Source organism: Lycium ferocissimum, chromosome 1 (assembly GCF_029784015.1).
Source record: "Lycium ferocissimum isolate CSIRO_LF1 chromosome 1, AGI_CSIRO_Lferr_CH_V1, whole genome shotgun sequence".
Taxonomy (NCBI): domain Eukaryota; kingdom Viridiplantae; phylum Streptophyta; class Magnoliopsida; order Solanales; family Solanaceae; genus Lycium; species Lycium ferocissimum.
In genome coordinates this window covers 50,028,141-50,049,814 of record NC_081342.1, presented here as the reverse complement: position 1 = coordinate 50,049,814, position 21,674 = coordinate 50,028,141, and the positions used below count along the sequence as shown (strand labels likewise).

The 21,674-nt window shown below is 37.8% G+C and overlaps 2 protein-coding genes across 15 annotated transcripts; both read right to left on the bottom strand.

The window, feature by feature from the left end:
* Positions 1–826: 826 nt before the first annotated feature.
* Positions 827–8,992, bottom strand: LOC132055209 (pentatricopeptide repeat-containing protein At3g53170-like). 14 transcript variants are annotated; one of them, XR_009414540.1, is made up of 5 exons: positions 8,605–8,992; positions 4,295–5,390; positions 3,036–3,529; positions 2,814–2,955; positions 827–1,971 (listed from the first exon to the last, which is right to left on the bottom strand). XR_009414540.1 is itself a non-coding variant. In XM_059446920.1 (3 exons), the coding sequence occupies exons 1-3, from the start codon at positions 8,902–8,904 to the stop codon at positions 3,489–3,491; spliced, it is 1,437 nt and encodes a 478-aa protein (XP_059302903.1). In that variant the 5' UTR covers positions 8,905–8,992; the 3' UTR covers positions 2,029–3,488. The 14 variants fall into 14 exon arrangements, 1 of the variants encoding a protein (XP_059302903.1); XR_009414539.1 differs by having other exon boundaries at positions 827–1,968; XR_009414542.1 differs by having other exon boundaries at positions 827–1,964.
* A 2,262-nt stretch (positions 8,993–11,254) lies between these two features.
* Positions 11,255–21,394, bottom strand: LOC132030043 (uncharacterized). The gene is made up of 2 exons (XM_059419515.1): positions 20,824–21,394; positions 11,255–12,755 (listed from the first exon to the last, which is right to left on the bottom strand). The coding sequence occupies exon 2, from the start codon at positions 12,442–12,444 to the stop codon at positions 11,704–11,706; it is 741 nt and encodes a 246-aa protein (XP_059275498.1). The 5' UTR covers positions 12,445–12,755; positions 20,824–21,394; the 3' UTR covers positions 11,255–11,703.
* Positions 21,395–21,674: the final 280 nt, after the last annotated feature.

Genomic DNA, 21,674 nt, shown 5'->3' with positions numbered 1-21,674 from the left:
CATGTTCCAAGTGCAAGGTTTGAGCTATCCAACTACAGCTTCTATTTTCCCACATTCCAGGAACCACCTTTTCTCCTCCCTGGCTTGAAGGTTGTGAATCTTGGCAGCCCACTATTGTAAACGACTTCCCATTCCTCATAATGGTAATACTACGAGGGCTAGTATGCAATATAGGAGCCACCTCATCAATCCAGTCCATTCCCAATAGCAAGTCACAACTTCCCACATTAATTCAGGGCAAATCGCATGGTACCACATATGACTACCGTTAGCCAGCATAACTTTCATTGGCCTAACAATAGGTTGTATTTTCAACGCGAGATGCTGAGCCAAATCAGGGCTTATGAAACTGTGAGTTGACCCACAATCCACTAGAACTACAATGGGTTGGTTATGGATCCAACCTGTAATTCGTATGGCTGATGGTCTTCCCTCTATCATATTTACTACAACTTCCTCTTCTACTTCTCCTTGCGAATCCTCAAGGGACTCTACTTCTTCCGTTGAGCCCTCCACAGCTTCATGAAAGACCTCATCCTCACTTCCCTCTATCATATTCAAGTTTTTAGGCTTGCACTGATGGCCTGGAAAGTATCGTTCATGACATTTGTAGCACAACCTTTTGTCACGAGAAGCTTCTGTAGTTCTGTTAGTTGGGCCTTTGGTAACAGTAGGAGGCAAAGCTTTAAGAAGAATGGGTTGTAGGTTTCTATAGATTGAGGCTAAGGTTTTCTCATGAAGTTTGGCTATCTCAAGAGCTTCGAGCATAGTTTGAGGGTTAGAAGCCCTAACCATGGATTGTAAATCAGAACTCAACCCTCCAACAAAACAGTACACAAAATATGCCTCATTCAATGTAGGGTTAACCAACAACAAATAGAAACGCATTTCTTCAAATTTTTTGAAAAAACTATCAACATCAGCCTATTGTTGTAACCTATTGAACTCAGTCACCACATCCATGGGCGTATATTTCCATACCTGCGACAAACATCCAAAAAAAAAAATGTTTCCCAAGCCACGTAACCCCCACGCTCCATCATGTAAACATCAAACCAAGGATCATTTTGATCCTTAATGTGCACAGCCACAATATGCATTTTTGCTCTGGGGTCACCTGGTATAGCTCAAAGAACCTCTCACACCTCCTTATCCACCCACGTGGGTTATTGGTATCGAATTCAGGGAAGGAAAATTTAATTTTTGGGGACTTAAATTGGGTATTAGCTGCAAGTACCATAGCATTGGACTGGTAGTACGTTTGGTAGTTGGCTTGGAATCTGGGTTGGTGTGTGGTCTGGTTAATAGAAGGGTTATTTGGTTGAGTAAAAGGTCTGGTGAACAAATTGTTGCAAGCTATCGGAGTAGTAGAAGCAGTTCCAAGGGGGCTGTAAAAGAAGGTGGTGTCATTCGATTATTAAGGTGGGTCCTAGAAAAATTTGACGCAGTCATGGGTTGAGAAAAAGTTAACGGTGAAGAAGGATAGTTGGTGGTAGTGGTAACTTGGTTGAAATAGGAAACCGGGGCTGGAGGATAGGGAGATGAAAATGTATAATGGGGTATAGGGATAGGAGCAGAGAAACTTTGAGGATTGAAGGGAGCTTAAGGTAAAATCGCACCACCGGAACTCGGAGGAGTATTGAGCAGTCCAGATGGCCTAGCAAGCCCCATAACCGACGGCTCGCCTCTTTCCACCGATGAACCCCCCAACGCCAGGGTAGCCAACAAACGACCAGAGGCAGCAGATTCTATCCTTGAAGTGTTATCCATCTGACCTAGCAAGTGCATCAAATCGCCTGTTGGCTTCTGAGTTGAACCGAGATTGGTCCGACTCCAACTGCTCCATCCTTTTCTTGTTTTCACCGATAAAGGCTTGAAGTTGAGCTTCGATTTTTTTCCACCCATCTTCAGCATCAGTAGAAGTTTGGGACTCCACCATTGGTGATTCAGATTGCCGTCGGAACCTGGCTACTGATACCAAATGTAAGGAAAGAGACTAAGCAATAAAAAAAGTAAAAGAAAGAAATATGGAAAAAGATAACTTTTGGTAATTTTCTCGTAGATTCTTTTGATTACAGCCTTAGCTAAATACGGCTACAAGGACAGCTGTCTCTAACAATCACAACCAATAAAAAATAGACAACATACTAATATTAAAACGGCTAGCTACTGCCACCTGTCCTACTCAGATGAAGACAACTCGTAGGACTTAATTAAACTAACACAAGACTGCAAGAACTCTACTTGTATTTAAAAGAGAATAGGCTAAATTCCCAAAATAAGCCAAGACTTTCTATTTCGCAACATATATCTGTTCTGTCAAGGTAGCATTCAGTTTGATTTGTATGCATCTTGACTATTCTAAGGAATGCTTGCATCATCCCTTCAGTACAAGTTAAGATGCACATTTATAAGGGGGTGGGCGTGGGCAAGAGCATCCCAGTATATTCGAATATCCATCCTTCGAGCCCTGGACCACTGAGTGGGCACAACTATCATCCCTAAAATTAAAATTTATGAAGTCGCAGTCAGCCAAAGAAATATACTATATTGAGTACATATGGATCTGTTGGAGTATCCCACCAAGATCAGCTTCGATAATATCCCTTAAAGAGCAAAACATTGCTATTACAGTAATAACTCACACTTTCTCATCGAGAACCTTGTCGTACAAGACTTCTTGCTTTTTTTCTTGTTTCTCACAAGACTTATTTTTAGACTTCTAAGCAAAAATCAGAAATGTGAAGAAGGCTGGACAATGGCAGTGACATCGAATTCTGCACCTTAAACATTTCGACTCAGTTATTGGGTACCTGGAGGCCGTAGCTTCCTTCAGCAAAAGTTATCTCTATCTTTAACTTGGTTACTGGAGACAATTGATCAAGAGAGTGACACGACAAGACATTTGTGAAGCCACTGAAGCTTCAGCTGCAGCTTTTCAATGGATTATCTGTGCTGAATTCACTGAAAGTTTTTAGAGATATATCAAACATGTATCAAAATTCATTTCCCAGTAACAAGTTAAACTATCTTACACTATATTGCTCCATGTATCTGCTACTCAAGACTTGCATCCAGTAAGAGGTAAAACGACCGATTCAGAAAGAAGAATCAGCAAGTGTCTTAATAATGCTCCATCTGTCCATGGCTTTGCTCTTTTGAAAGAAGCCCTGTTACATCACTGACCTGTCCAAATCCCGCGTATGGTTATGAGTCAGCTCTCGTTAGAAAAAAAGGCTTTGCGGCATGACTATTAGTACTGCAATACTAAACCCCAGTGACAGCTGAAATAGTGTAGCTCCTCAATGTGTTACCAAGGAGTTAATTATCCATCATAATCACCCACTACTGAGAAAATCGCCATTCACCTAAGCACCACTGAGGTTATCAACTGAAGATGAATCCAGATGTTGCACGACAGACAGCACAGCACGGTTTGGCTGTTTCGTGGACGTAGTAAATGCGAGAAGTTTAACTGCCCTCCCTCCCTATAACGTCCTTCCCTCTCCAGCATCAAAAGCTGCAAAATCTATTTAGTTGTGCGTTAAGGACTTTAAAAGCTAACAGAAACATGTAACGAGAAAGTGCACTGCTGCAAACAGACTCACCATGTTCTTCTCCTTAAATCCATGCCATCTGATTTACGAATTGTTATAGCATACCTCTACACAAATAGAGCAGATAGATTGTACTAGCCGCCGATCAATTCATTTGATTCTAAGAAAATGTAACAACAAAGCGTCAGATATCAAGCGGTCATTTGAATGATAAATTAGTACACATCACAGATAAATAAAAGCTAATTTATTAGAGAATACCAGAGTCTTTTATTATCATCTGCTAGCCAGAAATAACTTAAGAGCCCGTTTGGATTGGCTTATAAGTTGCTTATAAGCGGTTTTCAGCTTTTTTGAGTGTTTGGCTGGCCAGCTTAAAGTCATTTTGTGCTTAAAATAAGCTCAAAAAAATAATTGGGCCCATTTGACTTAGCTTATCTAAAGCAGCTTATAAGCTGAAAACAGCTTATAAGCCAAAAAAAATAAGTTAGACTACCCCAACTTATTTTTTTTTAGCTTATAAGCTGCAAACAGCTTATAGGCATAAGCCCATCCAAACAGGCTCTAAGTAGCTGGATTTTATGCTACTAACTGTGTGTCTGAGAGGATTCATACTTTATGAAGAAAAAATGCTATGCACATGGAGAAACAGAAAAGAAGAAGAAGAAGAAGAAGAAGAATAACAGTAAAATATCAAACAAAAACAATATGAATAACAGTAAAAATAGTACAAGTACCTGAAGTACCACAAGAAGTGATCATTTTCGTCTTCAAGTCATTGGCAGCTTCGATCATCCCTTGTGCATTGTAGGCCTGGATCATGGTAGAAAATGTTATGTAGTCTGGTTTACATTTTCTGACCTTCATTTCCAAGAACAATGCCAGCATCCTCTCTATATCACCAGCTTGACCATAAGCACTGATGATGCAATTGAAAAAAGGAGTATCTAGAACTACATCTGAATTCTCTACTTGCCTCATGATTGAATCAACTTTTTCCACAAGTCCAGCTTTACTATAAGCACTGACAAGAGAGCAATAAGTGAATGAAGTTGGCTTCACCCCTTCCTGCTTCATCTGTAGGAAAAACTGCTCCATGTTCTTAATATGGCCAGCCTTACCCAATGTCTCAATGATAATATTGTAAGTCACAACTGTTGGGGAATAGAACCGATTCCTCATAAAATCAAGTACAGACTCCATTTTCTGATACATGCCAGCTCTTCCATATGACTTGATTAGAATGTTATATGTCATAACATCTGGCTTTATTCCCATTACCTGAAATTCTTCAAACCACTTCTCCATTTTCTCAAGTTTCCCACAGCTACCGTAGGACCCAATTACTGAATTCAAGGTGAAAACATCTGGAGAGGCAGTCTCACTTTCGATCATATCTGTCAAGGAGCTTTCCATCAGCTCAAACAGCTTGGCTTTACCATAGCCATCAATTATGGTATTGTACGTCACAGAAGTACATTCAATTCCCAAATACACCATCTCGGCTAAAATATTTTCAATCATATCAAAACGACGAACTTTAATGCAGCACTTAATAAGGATCGAGTAAGTATACACATCAGGCTTGCAATTACTAACTGATTTCATATCATCAATGGTTCGCAAGGCCTCATCAAGAAGACCACTAAGGCCATACGCACTTACAAGTGCAGTGTAAACATCTACTGTTGGTTGAAGCCCATCCGCTAGCATAATCTCAAAAAGCAAACTAGCTTGATTTGGCTGCTTGCACTTGCCGAGCATCATCAAAAGCTTAGCATATGTATGGCATCTTGGCGCATACCAATGTTGCTTGTGAAGAAGGTCAAATATCTAGAAGTAAGAACAAATTTCTGTCAGAAAAATTGTTAAAACAACAAATATGAGTTTTATCTACAGTTTTATTTGGAACACAGTAACAAATACATAGGCTTCTGGGTGAGTCAATCAACTAAGCCTCATACCAAACTATTGCTTCAACAAGTGTATGCAACGGAAAATTCATAAATGAAAAACAATGCAACCTGAGGAAAGAAATACTAATTCTGACTTCACGATTAGAATTAAAATATTAAACCTTAAACACACAATAGTTCACCCATTTTTTCTAGCCTCCACTCCATTCCAGTTGAGCATGTGATCAAGAGTTTAAACAGAAGAATAACAAAAGGCTTGCAATGAAGGGGCTTGAAGAGAAGTTTTTCAAGCCAGTCGTGGAAAGTTATTTCAATTCCCTAAAAGGCATGAGGAAAGATGACCAGTTGAACTATTTGAAAGTGAATATTAGCTGATTTTGTAACCAAGAAAAATGTATCTGACAAGAATATTTTAGGATGTAGCCTATGCTGCGTTTGCTGCACATGTGCATATAAATCACAGGGCTGATAGGAATGCACTGCGACTGGCATGAAGATCGAGGGGATATTCAATATGCAATAATAACAGTTCTATGGAAATTGGACACCTACAAGTTGATACAAGGAAGCAATGGAGAAGGAATTTTATGGCCAATTTAAATCATCGGAACTGAATGAAAATGAAGGATACACAAAGGCAAGATTGCAATAAGTTATTTTCTGCATTTACTATGAATTGAGAAAGCATCAAACGTGATTCACCTGTATCTGAATTTTGTAATATCTTGCTATATCAGTAATTGTTGTATGTTTATGTTCTTGAAATAGTAGAATGCTTCATCAAACAATAGCCTAATGGTCTGTTTCAGACTAACATGAAAATTGTAAATACTAGAGACACAAGAAGCAGTAAACAATGGGAAATAACAACAAAAATGAATGATTATTGAGCTCTATAATAATTTTTAGTTATTCTGTCGTTTTAGAATTCATCAGAACAATGAAAAAACAACCTGAAACAGTTTATCCCACTGAGGAATCAGAGAGTGAATTGCTGTTTCAAGCTTCTTCCTATTGCCTTTTTTTTTTTTTTCCTCTTCAATTCACTGAATTTAATTGAATTTACATTAGTTTAGTTCCAAAGCTCTCTTCTTTTACATTTCTTTAGAAATTTATTGAAGCATCAACAAAGAATGAAGTAAAACTATTACTCCCTCCATGCCAAAGTTTGACCAGTTTGGGAGTCAAACAGGTTTTTATTTGACTTAATGTTAAACATAGATTCTTCGAGTATTTTATAATAAAATTTACATATTTGAAAACTACATAAAAAGTACTATAAGTCTGCATAATTAATAATTCACAATATATGAAAATAGTTGGAGAAAATCGTAGTCAAAGAAAGAGCTGTTTGACTCCCAAACTGGTCAACCTTCAAACAAATTGGGACGGAGGGAGTAACAATTAAAGAAAATTACAATTCTGGAACCAAGTTTAGATAAATTTATCAGGGGCTATATCCTAAAAAAAACACAAAGACATCACAAGTTACTTCTTTGTCCTTACTGAAATGTTCAAAATCGACTCATGCTAATGAAGGGTGTGTTTGGTATGAAGGAAAATGTTTTCCTATTTTCCATTCTTTGTCTCACATCGTATTGGTGCAGGGTGGATGAAATAGAGGCTCGCTTCAGGAGTGCTGTGTGATAAGAAGGTGCCACCAAAACTTAAAGGCAGGTTCTATAAAGTAGTTGTGAGACCGACTTTGTTGTGCGGGACAGAGAGTTGGGCAGTCAAGAGCTCTCACGTTCAAAAGATGAAAGTTGCGGAAATGAGAATGTTGCGATGGATGTGTGGGCACACCAGGCGAGATAGGATTAGGAATGAAGTTATCCGGGATAAGGTGGGAGTGGCATCAGTGGAAGACAAGATGCGGGAAGCGAGACTGAGATGGTTTGGGCATGTGAGGAGGAGACACACAGATGCCCCAGTGCGGAGGTGTGAGAGGTTAGCTATGGATGGTTTCGAAAAGGTAGGGGTAGGCGGTTAATGCGGTGAGAGGTGCTTAGACGGGACATGGCGCGATTTCGACTTCGAGGACATGACCTTAGATAGGAAGGTATGGAGGACTCAGATTAGGGTAGAAGGCTAGTAGGTAGTCGTAGTTTTGATCTATAGTCTATTGTCCTTTGATTCTTGCTACTATATGTTGTTTCTTGTATTTCGATTATCTTATTTATCTGTGGTAGCTACTGCTTCCTTTTAACAGACTTCTCTGTCATGATTTATTCGCTTTCTTTAGTTTCATTTTCATTTTGCTTTGAACTGCTTGTGCTTATCTGACCTTTTCTCGTCGTGTTTTCTCTTGAGCCGAGGGTCTTTCGGAAACAACCTCCCTATCTTCCGAGATAGGGGTAAGGTCTGCGTACACTTTACCCTCCCCAGACCCCACATTGTGGGATTTCACTGGGTATGTTGTTGTTATTGTTGTTGTTGGTTGCACTAAATATCTTGGAAAATGTTTTCCTCAAAATAGGAGAAAATTGAGGAAAATGTTTTCCTTAAAAAATTGAGGAAAAACATTTTCCCAATCAATAAAAACACACCAACGCATCCCAACCCACCCCGTACAATCCACCCAACCCTACCCCACGCCCAACCAACCCCACCCCCTCCCCCTTCTACCCCCACCACCAAAAGGTACACTCTGAATTCAAAAATCTCATAGTTTTTGCTGTGAATATATGCAAATGCTTTTAAAATGACATTTTCCAACTTGTGTACCAAACACAGGAACATGAGTAGAAAACCACTTATTTTCCAAGAAATATAAACATTTTCCGGGGAAAGCATTACCAAACTAACCCAAAGTACACAAATTAGTGAATTTATAAATTAGAGGGAGCACAATGGGGCATTTGCACTTCTGTCCCTATTCTGTGCTGGTATTTAATTTTTGCCCCTCAAGGCAAACAATTTTTTCGTTGGACATAAGTATATATTTTTGCATCATAATATCGCACAAGTTATGTCCCGCGCCCTTAAATTACTTATGCCCTGATAGGCATAAGTTCAATTGCTAACGGCAAAAATTAAAGACCAGCCCATTTGAAGAGCAAACGGTGCAATTTCTTCAGCAACACACAATGGGGTCATCGATTTAACAGAAGCAGAAAGAAGAGAGAGCAAACCTTAAGAGCGGATTCCCAATGGTTATCCCTAATAGCATCATCAAGAGCCTCCAAAACAGCCTTAGGCCAAAGATTAGTATACTTTTCAGAGTTGGCTTTCCTCTCAATACCTTTAATAGCTGCTTCTGTTCTAAGTATACGAGATAGCTTCTTCTTTGAACATTTCTCCAGCCTCCCTTGTGATGATGAACATCTCATAATCAATGCTTTTCGTGGCTTTACAGTCAAATAGGAGCTGGAGGATGAGATAAAGGTGTATAAGCAACATGGTTTAGCTGGGCTTAGGATCTGAAGCTCCATACCCACGAAACAAGACGATAGGAGGCGTAAAGAAAGGTAGTGTATGTTATGATAGAGAATAAGACCAAATGATCCCTATCTTTAATTTTAGAGGCAAGGTCATCCGTTATGTTTGAAACTAGACAGGAGCTGCCCGTGCTTACACGGCCCAATTTCAACCACTTCAAATTTTTCTAATTTTGTAATTATAAAGGTTTCGTTTTTTATTATTTTGTAAGTACATAGGGTTAAATTTCATCTTACAATATTATTTTGTAAGTACATAGGGTTAAATTTCATCTTACAATAAAACATTACTATTATATATAAGAGGGAATGTGAGGACTTTTGTAGTCCTCACAATAATTTCTCAAATTTTTAAAAACTTTTTCATTAATTACTTTTATATCCTAATTTTATTTATTTAAGTCAATTTTTTTGTTTTTTGTTTTTAAAGTCTACTTTTCAAAAGCCTTTATCGAGCGCAGGGACTTTTGTAGTCCTTACAATAATTTTCAATTTTTTTAAAACTTTTTAATTAATTACTTTTAGGTCCTAATCTTATTTATTTATGTCAATTTTTTTGTTTTTGTTTTTAAAGTCTACTTTTCAAAAGCTATCGAACCTCTTACCTCATTTTTCACGTTCTTTGATTTTCTGATTGGTGCTCGATATCCGCATTTGAGCCCAATTAATCCAGATAATTCGCACTGCATCGCGCCTATTCGAGGGGAGCGCTTCCTCCAAAGATTTTTTTCCATATCCATGTTTGAACCCCTAATCCCTAATTAAGAGAGGAGCAAAATCATCTGCACAAGTTAAATTATGTATTTGTCTTAAAAGTTCATTAACTATGTATAGATTATTTATTTAGAATTAAATAACTTGAGAAAATTAGGATACATAAGTTATAATTTCAAATTAAGTTCCAAATTTGATTTGAATTAAATAATTTCATCAAAATGGAAGTTAAAATATTGAAGGAGTGGAATGAAAATTTTGCTTTTATATAACTACCCACTTGTGGGACTACAATGGGTATATGGTTGTTGTTGTTGTTGTTATTGTACACTTGTACTAACACAAATTATATTTCTTTAGTTAAAATATCTGCTTTTATATCTTGAGTTTGGGCCCGGGCTTAGCACGGGCCTCACATAACTAGTATATATATATATATATATATATATATATATACATATCCTGAATTATTAGCTTAAATTGAGTAAATATTTCCAAATTGATTAAATATAAACTTCTGTAATTTTTATTTTTGGTAGAATCTTATACTCCTTAGCATTTGTAATTGCTTTTAATATATTACTTGAAACTAAGATAGATTACAAGAAGACAAATTTCATGCATTTATGGCGTGAACACTTGATGCTAGTAATTTTTTTTTTTTATATAGAAAATGAGATATATAGCAAAATGTGAATAAGATCCAATACTAAACTACAACAATATTATTTTCTTTGTTTTTAAAAGATAAAAGTAACACTGTATGAGAGTCAAACTATCTAACTATTGCTATATATTTTCATTGTGATACTTTCCTCGTGCAATGACATAATATTGTGAATCATGCATTATTTCACTAAAAAAATATGCATGAGCGCAGTTTTAATTTTTGAATACCTTTTTCTAACTTAATACTATTAAACATTATTTTCTTATAATATTATATTTTTATGTCCAAACTCCTACTTAGTATATCAAATAATAACATATCTTGTGTGATTTATGTTTTGTTATTTTATTTATATTTGCTTCTTGTTTATTTATATAAATAAAGAACAAAAACAGTGAAAATACCTTTTTCAATAGCTCAATAGCCTGTTTTGAAAGTTTTGTGTGTGTGAATATTAAAGAGAGAAAAAAGGTAAGGCAAACGGAGCACTACTTGTCACAGAAAGATAACACCCGATAGGAGAAAGGTAAGAGCACAGAAGAATCTCCCAATTAATGCCACGTAGCATGGAAAAGGCTGTTGTGGCTTTTATATGATGACACAAGCCAAAGGACAATTTAGTGAAAGAAACTCAAAATTTATACAGCAGCTGCCAATTGACCTTTTTCCCAGCCAATCATATTGTTTCATTACAGCAGTGGCCAACTGACCTTTTTATCAGCCAATCATATTGTTTCATTTCAACTTAAATGACCAAAATGCCCTCCATGATGAAGCAGGCATGTTGACCTGCTGCCTATTTATCCCCCTTTCTTTTTTTTTTTTAATATAAACTGCGCATTTTATTCATCTTCCAAATGCCAATACAAGAGCTTTGAGGGAGTTGATCTATACGACTAGCTCCCTTACAAAAGAAGAATAGGCATGCCTATTCTTGATACAAAAGAAAGATGAGGTAAATGCGCGAAAGGCAAAAATCATCTATGTTACTAGCTTTATAGGCTGGGTAACTGTATATCCAAGAGGTGGGAGACCTCCTGTTGATCCTACTCCTATTTCTAAGTTAAGTACAGAAATCATTCTTTAAGGCGGCTCAAAGGTGATATCTGCCTTTCTTTTGTTAGTCTTGCGAATGGAAGGTAAACTCCATCTGTCAACTGTCATGAGGCCCCTCACTATACTGGGCAGTTCTGCAAAGCATTGAAGTCCTGAGGCTGCTCAAAATTATGGCTTAAGGAAGCAAGTTTGTCCGCAACTTGATTTGCTTCCCTAAAGCAATGCTTAAGAATAAAATTAACTTGGTTCTTGTATCTTCTTAGCTCTTCCACTTCATCCCAGATGCTCCATGGAGGTTTTATAGTACCATTGACAGCATCAACAAGGATTTTTGAATCACTTTCAGCATAAATTTACTTATGCTCAACAGCTATGCACCATCGAATTCCATGTAGGAGGGCTAGTGCTTCTGCTAAGTTGTTGGTTCCTGCACCTGCTTTCACTGTATAGGCATGAACGAGGTGGCCTTGGTGATTTCTAATGACTCCACCACCTCCACACCTTCCTTCTTTGCAGCTACCATCAGAATTCAATTTGACAAAGTTCACCGGGGGTTTGAGCCAGCTCACAGTGAAGGTTTTCTTGAAGTTAATGTTGCAAGAATTGAGGTATATCACTTTGTTCCAGCTATGGTTTCCTTGAAAGTTGTTGAATTGATTTTTTATTACCTGCAAAACAGAGAAGGATATGAGACAAACAGAGTTGTTAAAATTTATAGGTTCATTACCATATTTTGCAGCACATCTTGTCCTCCATATTTCCCAAGAAGTGGCAATGGGAATGCATTTCACAAGAATATTTATGACTGGATTTGGGGCCTTGATCTTCCACCAATTTATGAGAATCTGCCTATAGAAGCTCTGTTCAACATTGATGCCAAAGGGCCCCCCTATATGTTTCCACAATTGAAATGCATAGTCTCCTGCATTAAAAAGATGATTAACATTCTCAGTATCCGGGTTTTTACAACATATACATCTAGAGGGGTTTGCAATGTTCATTTGAGATATTCTAGCATCTGTAGGAATTTTATCTCTCAAAGCCCTCCAGACTATAAAACACATCTTAAAAGGAAGATGTTTTTGCCATGTCATAGTATCAATCCAGTTTTTCTGCCCTTTCTTTCTAAGGATGTTTCAGGCAGATGCAATAGAAAAAAAGCCTTGTTGATTAGCTTTCCAGATAGGCTTATTGGGGATATCGGGATTCAAAATGGAGTTGTTATTCAGGATACATTCATATACTTCATCAGGTAGAATTCTGTCCCAAAGTCCTAAATGCCACTGCCCATTTATAATCATATTTGAGATTTTTGCTTGACCTGGTTTGATCCCTTCCGGTAAAAACTTATATAAGGGACCAATATTGGTCCAGTTGTCATACCAAAGTGCAACATCACCCCTACCTGTTACATCCCGCATTTTTGCGCATTTGGATAATTTAAGATAATGGCGGGGGGTTAAGAGCAAGACTATAATTTTGATTTTGTTTGGCGCATAAGTTGTTATGAAAATTTTGAAGTGAGAATATTGAGAAAGGCCAAGGGTATAAAGGGAAAATCCGCAATATGACTCGTGGAAATATGGAGGAAGACGAAGGGTAAATTTGGAATTTTGGAAAAATAATTTTTCATGAGTTGCAAAAAAAAAAAAGAAAGAAAATATGGGCTTGACCAAATGGGCCAAAGCCCATATGAGAATTAGATAAATAAGTCAAGGGATGACTTATTAGTCGTCTTTTTCATTTCATTTCCTAGAAGTTTCATGAACCTTGAAGGAAAGAAGAGATGGAGAAAATTTAAAGGGGCCATTCGGCCCTTGCAAAAAAAAAAAAAAAAACCGAGGAAAAAAAAAAGGGGGGGAAAGAAAAGAAGTATTTCTTTTTCTAGCAAAATCATCCATTGAAGAGTTCTTGGCAAGGTGAAGGATTCTTTGGAGCAAGACAAATACAAATTCATAAGTTGGAAATTCAAGCAAGTTGGAGAATCAAAAAAGGAGGTAAGAATTCATTCTTTTTACATGTGATGGATATTTTTGCATGTTGTAGTATACAAAAAATGAGTGAAATTCATGAGAAGTATGGACATAGTGGTGTGGCCGAATATAGTGGTGTGTGTAGAAGTGAGGAGTTAATTTTATTTAGTAGTTTGGTTGTTATCGTAATGTATAGAAATGAACGAAAATTCATGAAAATCTATGTGTTATTGTTGTGGCCGAAAATGGTGTTGTTTGGTAAGCTATGATGAATTAATTTCATTTGATGTACTAGTTGATGTCGTTGTGGATTCCATGATGAAAAATGAGAATTTAATGGCTAGGAATGAAGTTGAGATTGTTTGTGGGTTATGGAAGGAATTGGTGTGGTGTTAGTGTGATTTCTTGTATTTGCATGAATGATATTGTTAATGTGTTGTAGTTATTCTTGTTGAACTTGAAGGAATTTGGGTAGTGTATGTGTTGTGCGAATTGAATTGAATAGAGTGGAATTGAATTGAATTGGAATGGATTGAATCAATTGAATTGAATATGAATGGAATATTGTTGGTAAGATTGTTGGTGTTGTTGATAGTTTGGCCGGGTTAAATTCCGGGTTGTTGTTGATTGAAATTGGCCAAGTTGAACTTGGTGGGATGGCGCATTTACGGGGGAAATCTTTGCCAAAAATTTGTAGACAAATGTGCATTCAAGATTGGATTCCTAAAAGCTTCTAATCAATGTTTGGTGAACATGACAAATTTGTAGATTTTGGCGGATTTGGAACTTGAATTTGAGTAGCATATGGAGCGGAAAAGGTATGTAAGGCTTCACTTTTCTTTCTTGGCATGTCTTAGATGCAATAGGTTTGAACACGGGCCTCGGGGACAATTCCTTTCCCAGAAATCCGAGATTGTAATTAACTACTATTCATTCAGTAGAATTGAATTAGAACTCGCGTGAAATGTCGGAAAGACTTCCTAAACATCTAGAACTTACACAAATAGGACCGACTACCCTAAGATCTCTCATAAGTGACGTCATGAATTGTAATATACGTAAATTTGATACGCCACCTCATTTGAAAGAGGTGGGCCCACTATTCCCGAATTCTCTCCTATTGTCCCATTGGCTTATTTTCATTCTATAGTTAAGGAAAGCTTTTGGTTATTATTCCGACGACTAAATAATAGTCGTTTTAACAAATCCATTGATTCCAAAGCACGATTCTTTTCTTCCGATAGCTAGTAAATGTTTTCCAAAGTGCTCGTATTTTCCCAGAACAAAGGTTTATGGCAAAGTAAGTTTTACTACAACGACGATGAACATGTTTTACAACGTCGATGTCAAGGAAAAAAATGTTTACATGATAACTATGACCACGATGATTCTATGATTAAAGGTTCCAAGGATATGATTCCAATGACGAGATGAGAACGTTAAGCTATTTCTTGAATTCTCAATTCTACTCATGAATAATGTTTTTCTTTAAGAATTCCAAGTATATGAAACGATGCCTTATGATCCTGTTTTATATTTTCTCATGATATTACTCTCCATTGATAGTCTCGCCTTATATTAATCGTCCCTTCAAGGTGAGGCAAGCGCCCATAGTTATTCCATAATATAATCGGAGGTTTCCGACCTTACGTCACTCTGATGGATACATGGTTTTCTTGGGCTCCCCTGCATGCTTTGATACGTATATATATATATATATATATATATATATATATATATATATATATATATATATATAACTATGTTTCATTGCCACAGATGAGGTTGGCTTATCATCCCGACGCGGGATGCCCAGACGCGGGATTTATGGGCGAGCCGGAGTATTTCGGCGCAATGTGGGCAAGCCGACGCTGTTCGGTGCTATGATACTATGATACACTATGATATACTATGATACTACGATACACTATGACACGCTATGATACTATGGTACACCATGATATGCTATGATACTATGATATACTATGATTTAACATGATATGACATAAATTCTATTTTCTACGCCTATGAAAAGAAATGTTTTTTTTAAAAGGGAAAAACAAGCATGCATGGCATCCGCCCCCATGGGGCCCTCATATGCACAGGTTACTCGGTTATCCTATGACATGTTCTATGTTTCTATACAGATAATGTTCATATGTACAGGTCATCCTTTTACCTCACGATGTAATATCTCTTTATGGTTCATGCTTATATCTCCTACTATGTTGCTACTTCATGCCTTACATGCTCGGTACATAGCTCGTACGACCCCTCTTCTTCGGGGGCGCGTTTCATGCCGCGCGTACACCCGGAGGTGAGTCGACTATAGCATAGAAGATGTTCCGGCGAGTTGGTAGGCTCCACTTGTCCCGAGTGTCGCCGAGTCAGAGTATATGTGCCATGATGATTTGTTTGGAGTTAGAGACTTTGCAGACAGAATCGTGGGTATTGGGTTGTCAGTTTGTAAGCAGCTTCAAAAGAGCCGATATGCTATTATGTTTCGTGTCTCGAGTCTTATATGATGTCAGATTTTACTTATGAAACAAAAAAAAATTCTATGTATTCATTTCTAACCGATTTATAAGTTCATATGTATAATAAGAGTCAGCGGGTTCGCTCGGCTCCGAATATGGGGTTGGGTGCCCATCACACCCTAGTAAGATCGGGGTGTGACAAAGTGGTATCAGAGCGGGTCGGTCCAAGGGTTGTCTGCAAAGTCGTGTCCGGCAGAGTCCTGTTTATGGGTGTGAAGCCGGCCACATTTATAAACGCGAGGTCGCGGGCATTTAGGAATGTTGACCTTCTTTCCGTCCTATGATCGTGCGATAGATAGAGCCAAGTCCTAGGAAAATGGAATCTCCTATACAGACTTTACCTACGACGGAAGAAAGTGAGAGGCGATACGGAAAGTTACAGGGATTTGAATGGTGAGAACGACAAAGGAGGCCCTACCAGAATGGATACGTCTAAGAAAAGGAGCGCGAAAATACGATAAGTCAAAAGCGAGGTGCGATGTTTCGGAAAGGTTATGGATTTGGCATGGCGATAGAGGTACGATCGCTATCCTGCGGAATCGTAGGCCCCGGGACGTAAAAGTCGTGTACACGGGGGAAAGTGAACATCGGGAAGTGAAAAGGGTAAAATGGTAATTGTAAAAGAAGAACGTGTTATGAAAATGTCTCGGACGTTGTGAAACTTTGATTGACTCCGGATTATGTAATAAAGGCCATATGAGAAAGCGTACGCGATTATATCAGCATTAAGGCACCGAATCCCACCAAAGTTTCGAGGTTAAGCGTGCTCAGGTGGGAGCAATTTCAGGATGGGTGACCCCCTGGGAAGTATGCAAGAATTCTACATATTCAGACATATGAGACAAATGAGAAGTTGGGTTAGCCTAAGGGAAACTCGAGCATATGGGATGGTTGGAGACTGTCAGAGGACATGTAGAACGAGGCAAACTTGCTTGGTAAAGAGACCGGAAGTGCATCACAGCCCTGGGAATTAGGATAGGCTTGAACAGCGGTTGGACGTATTTTGTGGGCTAGTTAATAGTAATTATATATATATATATGTATATATGAAGGTGTAGGATATCCAAAATATGATTGTATCGGTGGACATGTGAATCGAGCAACCGAAAGTCACGGTACAAAAGGCATTAATCGAAAAGAGTACCGAAGTTCGAGAGAAAATTACAAGAAGAGTAAATGGTACAAGTAGCCGTAAAGTAAGCTATTGTTATTCTACTATAGATTAAGATTGGGAATGAGGATAAAAGACGGAGTATAATAATAATAATAATATAAGGATTTTGTCGAAAAGGGGGAGTAGGTGAGAGGAGATGCAAGGATGAGATAGATAAACGCGCAACATACGGTAATATGTTTGATATGGATGCTTGGATTACAAATGAAAAATGTGGACAAAAGGAAATAAGTGGAGATCGGAAAACCAACAATAAGTGTATAAGAAGTCGGGATGGTGTTTGAAGGAAGATGAGAGAAAGTCTTGCAAAAACCTCGAATGACGGGGACAATAGAAAAATGGACGTGTATGAAGAGAACGAGGATGATGAGAGAATGATATTGGATAACTTAAGAGATAATGTGAAGGATAGCACTAGTTATAAAAAAGGGAGCTCCCCCGAGGTGCTTATGAGAACCTGTAGGACTAGTCGAACATTCGAGGACGAATGTTCCAAAGGGGGGGAGGATGTTACATCCCGCATTTTTGCGCATTTGGATAATTTAAGATAATGGCGGGGGGTTAAGAGCAAGACTATAATTTTGATTTTGTTTGGCGCATAAGTTGTTATGAAAATTTTGAAGTGAGAATATTGAGAAAGGCCAAGGGTATAAAGAGAAAATCCGCAATATGACTCGTGGAAATATGGAGGAAGACGAAGGGTAAATTTGGAATTTTGGAAAAATAATTTTTCATGAGTTGCAAAAAAAAAAATAAAAAAAAATATGGGCTTGACCAAATGGGCCAAAGCCCATATGAGAATTAAATAAATAAGTCAAGGGATGACTTATTATTCATCTTTTTCATTTCATTTCCTAGAAGTTTCATGAACCTTGAAGGAAAGAAGAGATGGAGAAAATTTAAAGGGGCCATTCAGCCATTGCAAAAAAAAAAAAAAAAAAAAAAAAAAAAACCGGGGAAAAAAAAAGGGGGGAAAGAAAAGAAGTATTTCTTTTTCTAGCAAAACCATCCATTGAAGAGTTCTTGGCAAGGTGAAGGATTCTTTGGAGCAAGACAAATACAAATTCATAAGTTGGAAATTCAAGCAAGTTGGAGAATCAAAAAAGGAGGTAAGAATTCATTCTCTTTACATGTTATGGATATTTTTGCATGTTGTAGTATACAAAAATGAGTGAAATTCATGAGAAGTATGGATATAGTGGTGTGGCCGAATATAGTGGTGTGTGTAGAAGTGAGGAGTTAATTTTATTTAGTAGTTTGGTTGTTATCGTAATGTATAGAAATGAACGAAAATTCATGAAAATCTATGTGTTATTGTTGTGGCCGAAAATGGTGTTGTTTGGTAAGCTATGATGAATTAATTTCATTTGATGTACTAGTTGATGTCGTTGTGGATTCCATGATGAAAAATGAGAATTTAATGGCTAGGAATGAAGTTGAGATTGTTTGTGGGTTATGGAAGGAGTTGGTGTGGTGTTAGTGTGATTTCTTGTATTTGCATGAATGATATTGTTAATGTGTTGTAGTTATTCTTGTTGAACTTGAAGGAATTTGGGTAGTGTATGTGTTGTGCGAATTGAATTGAATAGAGTGGAATTGAATTGAATTGGAATGGATTGAACTGAATTGAATTGAATATGAATGGAATATTGTTGGTAAGATTGTTGGTGTTGTTGATAGTTTGGCCGGGTTAAATTCCCGGGTTGTTGTTGATTGAAATTGGCCAAGTTGAACTTGGTGGGATGGCGCATTTACGGAAATCTTTCTTAAAATTTTTGTAGACAAATGTGCATTCAAGATTGGATTCCTAAAAGCTCTAATCAATGTTTGGTGAACATGACCAAATTGTAGATTCTGGCGGATTTGCAACTTGGATTTGGAGTAGCAGAAGGAGCGGAAAGAGGTATGTAAGGCTTCACTTTTCTTTCTTGGCATGTCTTAGATGCAATAGGTTTGAACACGGGCCTCGGGGACAATTCCTTTCCCAGAAATCCGAGATTGTAATTAACTACTATTCATTCAGTAGAATTGAATTAGAACTCGCGTGAAATGTCGGAAAGACTTCCTAAACATCCAGAACTTACACAAATAGGACCCGATTACCCTAAGATCCTCACAAGTGACGTCATGAATTGTAATATACGTAAATTTGATACGCCACCTCAGCCGACTCGAGGTGGGCCCACTATTCCCGAATTCTCTCCTATTGTCCCATGTGGCTTATTTTCATTCTATAGTTAAGGAAAGCTTTTGGTTATTATTCCGACGACTAAATAATAGTCGTTTTAACAAATCCATTGATTCCAAAGCACGATTCTTTTCTTCCGATAGCTAGTAAATGTTTTCCAAAGTGCTCGTATTTTCCCAGAACAAAGGTTTATGGCAAAGTAAGTTTTACAACAACGACGATGAACATGTTTTACAACGTCAGGGAGGATGTCAAGGAAAAAAATGTTTACATGATAACTATGACCACGATGATTCTATGATTAAAGGTTCCAAGTCTATGATTCCAATGACGAGATGAGAACGTTAAGCTATTTCTTGAATTCTCAATTCTACTCATGAATAATGTTTTTCTTTAAGAATTCCAAGTATATGAAACGATGCCTTATGATCCTGTTTTATATTTTCTCATGATATTACTCTCCATTGATAGTCTCGCCTTATATTAATCGTCCCTTCAAGGTGAGGCAAGCGCCCATAGTTATTCCATAATATAATCGGAGGTTTCCGACCTTACGTCACTCCGATGGATACATGGTTTTCTTGGGCTCCCCTGCATGCTTCTATGACCTACGTATATGCAATATGTATATGTACATGGGGTGGGGGGAAGGGATACATGGAAAATGGGAAGGGAACTATGTTTCATTGCCACCTGGTCAGCTGGCTTATCATCCCGGACGCGGGATGCCCAGACGCGGGATTTATGGGCGAGCCGGAGTATTTCGGCGCAATGTGGGCGAGCCAACGCTGTTCGGTGCTATGATACTATGATACACTATGATATACTATGATACTACGATACACTATGACACGCTATGATACTATGGTACACCATGATATGCTATGATACTATGATATACTATGATTTAACATGATATGACATAAATTCTATTTTCTATGCCTATGAAAAGAAATGTTTTTTTTAAAAGGGAAAAACAAGCATGCATGGCATCCGCCCCCATGGGGCTCTCATATGCACAGGTTACTCGGTTATCCTATGACATGTTCTATGTTTCTATACAGATAATGTTCATATGTACAGGTCATCCTTTTACCTCACGATGTAATATCTCTTTATGGTTCATGCTTATATCTCCTACTATGTTGCTACTTCTGCCTTACATGCTCAGTACATAGCTCGTACTGACCCCTCTTCTTCGGGGGCTGCGTTTCATGCCGCGCAGGTACACCCAGAGGAGCCGACTATAGCATAGAAGATGTTCCAGCAGAGTTGGTAGGCTCCACTTGTCCCGGAGTGCTGCCGAGTCAGAGTATATATGCCATGATGATTTGTTTGGAGTTAGAGACTTTGCAGACAGAATCGTGGGTATTGGGTTGTCAGTTTGTAAGCGGCTTCGACGTGAATATATGCTATTATGTTTCGTGTCTCGAGTCTTATATGATGTCAGATTTTACTTATGAAACAAAAAAAATTTCTATGTATTCATTTCTAATCGATTTATAAGTTCATATGTATAATAAAAGTCAGCGGGTTCGCTCGGCTCCGAATATGGGGTTGGGTGCCCATCACACCCTAGTAAGATCGGGGTGTGACACTACCAATTTTCCAAAGAATGAGATGATCAATATTATCCCTAATGTGGCTCATGGCATTCCAATATTGTGATTGTCCTGAATACCAGCTTTTGATCAAAGGATGGACTCTATGAAAATATTTTGCCATACAAAAATTTCTCCAAAGAGAGTTGCCAGTCCTAATATTCCACCATTGCTTAGCAGTAAAGGAATCACACACATTGTGGATCTTCCTGAAGTTAGCACCCCCCTCTTCATACCCCCCTCTTCATAAGGAAGACTAAGTCTATCCCAAGAAGCCCAATGATACTTTCTTTTCTCATAAGAACCACTCCAGAAAAATCTAGCAATCATTTTGTCTATCTGGTTAAGGACTCCTTTTGGAGGATGAATGACTGCTAGTATATGAGTGTGGAGTGCTATTAAAACATGTCTAATGAGTACTGCTCTGCCGCCACTGGAAAGATGCTTGGTATGCCAACCATATATCCTTTTGATCACCTTTTCCACCATCTCAGAGAAATAAGTAATCTTCTTTCTCCCCACATAAAGAGGACATCCGAGGTATTTGATAGGGAAAGGTTGATGATTCATCCCTGTTTGTTACACCTCGGAAAATTTTTCCGTTGATGCACAGTGAGTAGGCTAATGAGGAATACGAAGTATACGATGTTTTGATAGGTAAGAAATAGCATTTGATGATTGTAAATAAGATTTGTTTAAAGCATTTGGAAGTTGAAACATTTGGATTACAAAAGAATATAAGTAATGGGTCATGAATGTGTGAATAGTAGCCCTTTTGAGTAAATGTTTGGAATGAGCTGCGATACTTGATGTTTTATGAACATGATTATGTTATAAACGATATGGAGAGT

What these genes read in the sequence shown, in the direction of transcription:
- LOC132055209 (XM_059446920.1), bottom strand. Translation starts at nt 8,904, where the DNA reads ATGGAGCTTCAGATCCTAAGCCCAGCTAAACCATGTTGCTTATACACC. An exon ending in ATTGGGAATCCGCTCTTAAG is followed by an intron (nt 5,391 to 8,604) that starts GTTTGCTCTCTC and finishes TCTTACTTCTAG; the next exon opens with ATATTTGACCTTCTTCACAA. An exon ending in CACTTCTTGTGGTACTTCAG is followed by an intron (nt 3,530 to 4,294) that starts GTACTTGTACTA and finishes ACAACTAAATAG; the next exon opens with ATTTTGCAGCTTTTGATGCT.
- LOC132030043 (XM_059419515.1), bottom strand. Translation starts at nt 12,444, where the DNA reads ATGACATGGCAAAAACATCTTCCTTTTAAGATGTGTTTTATAGTCTGG.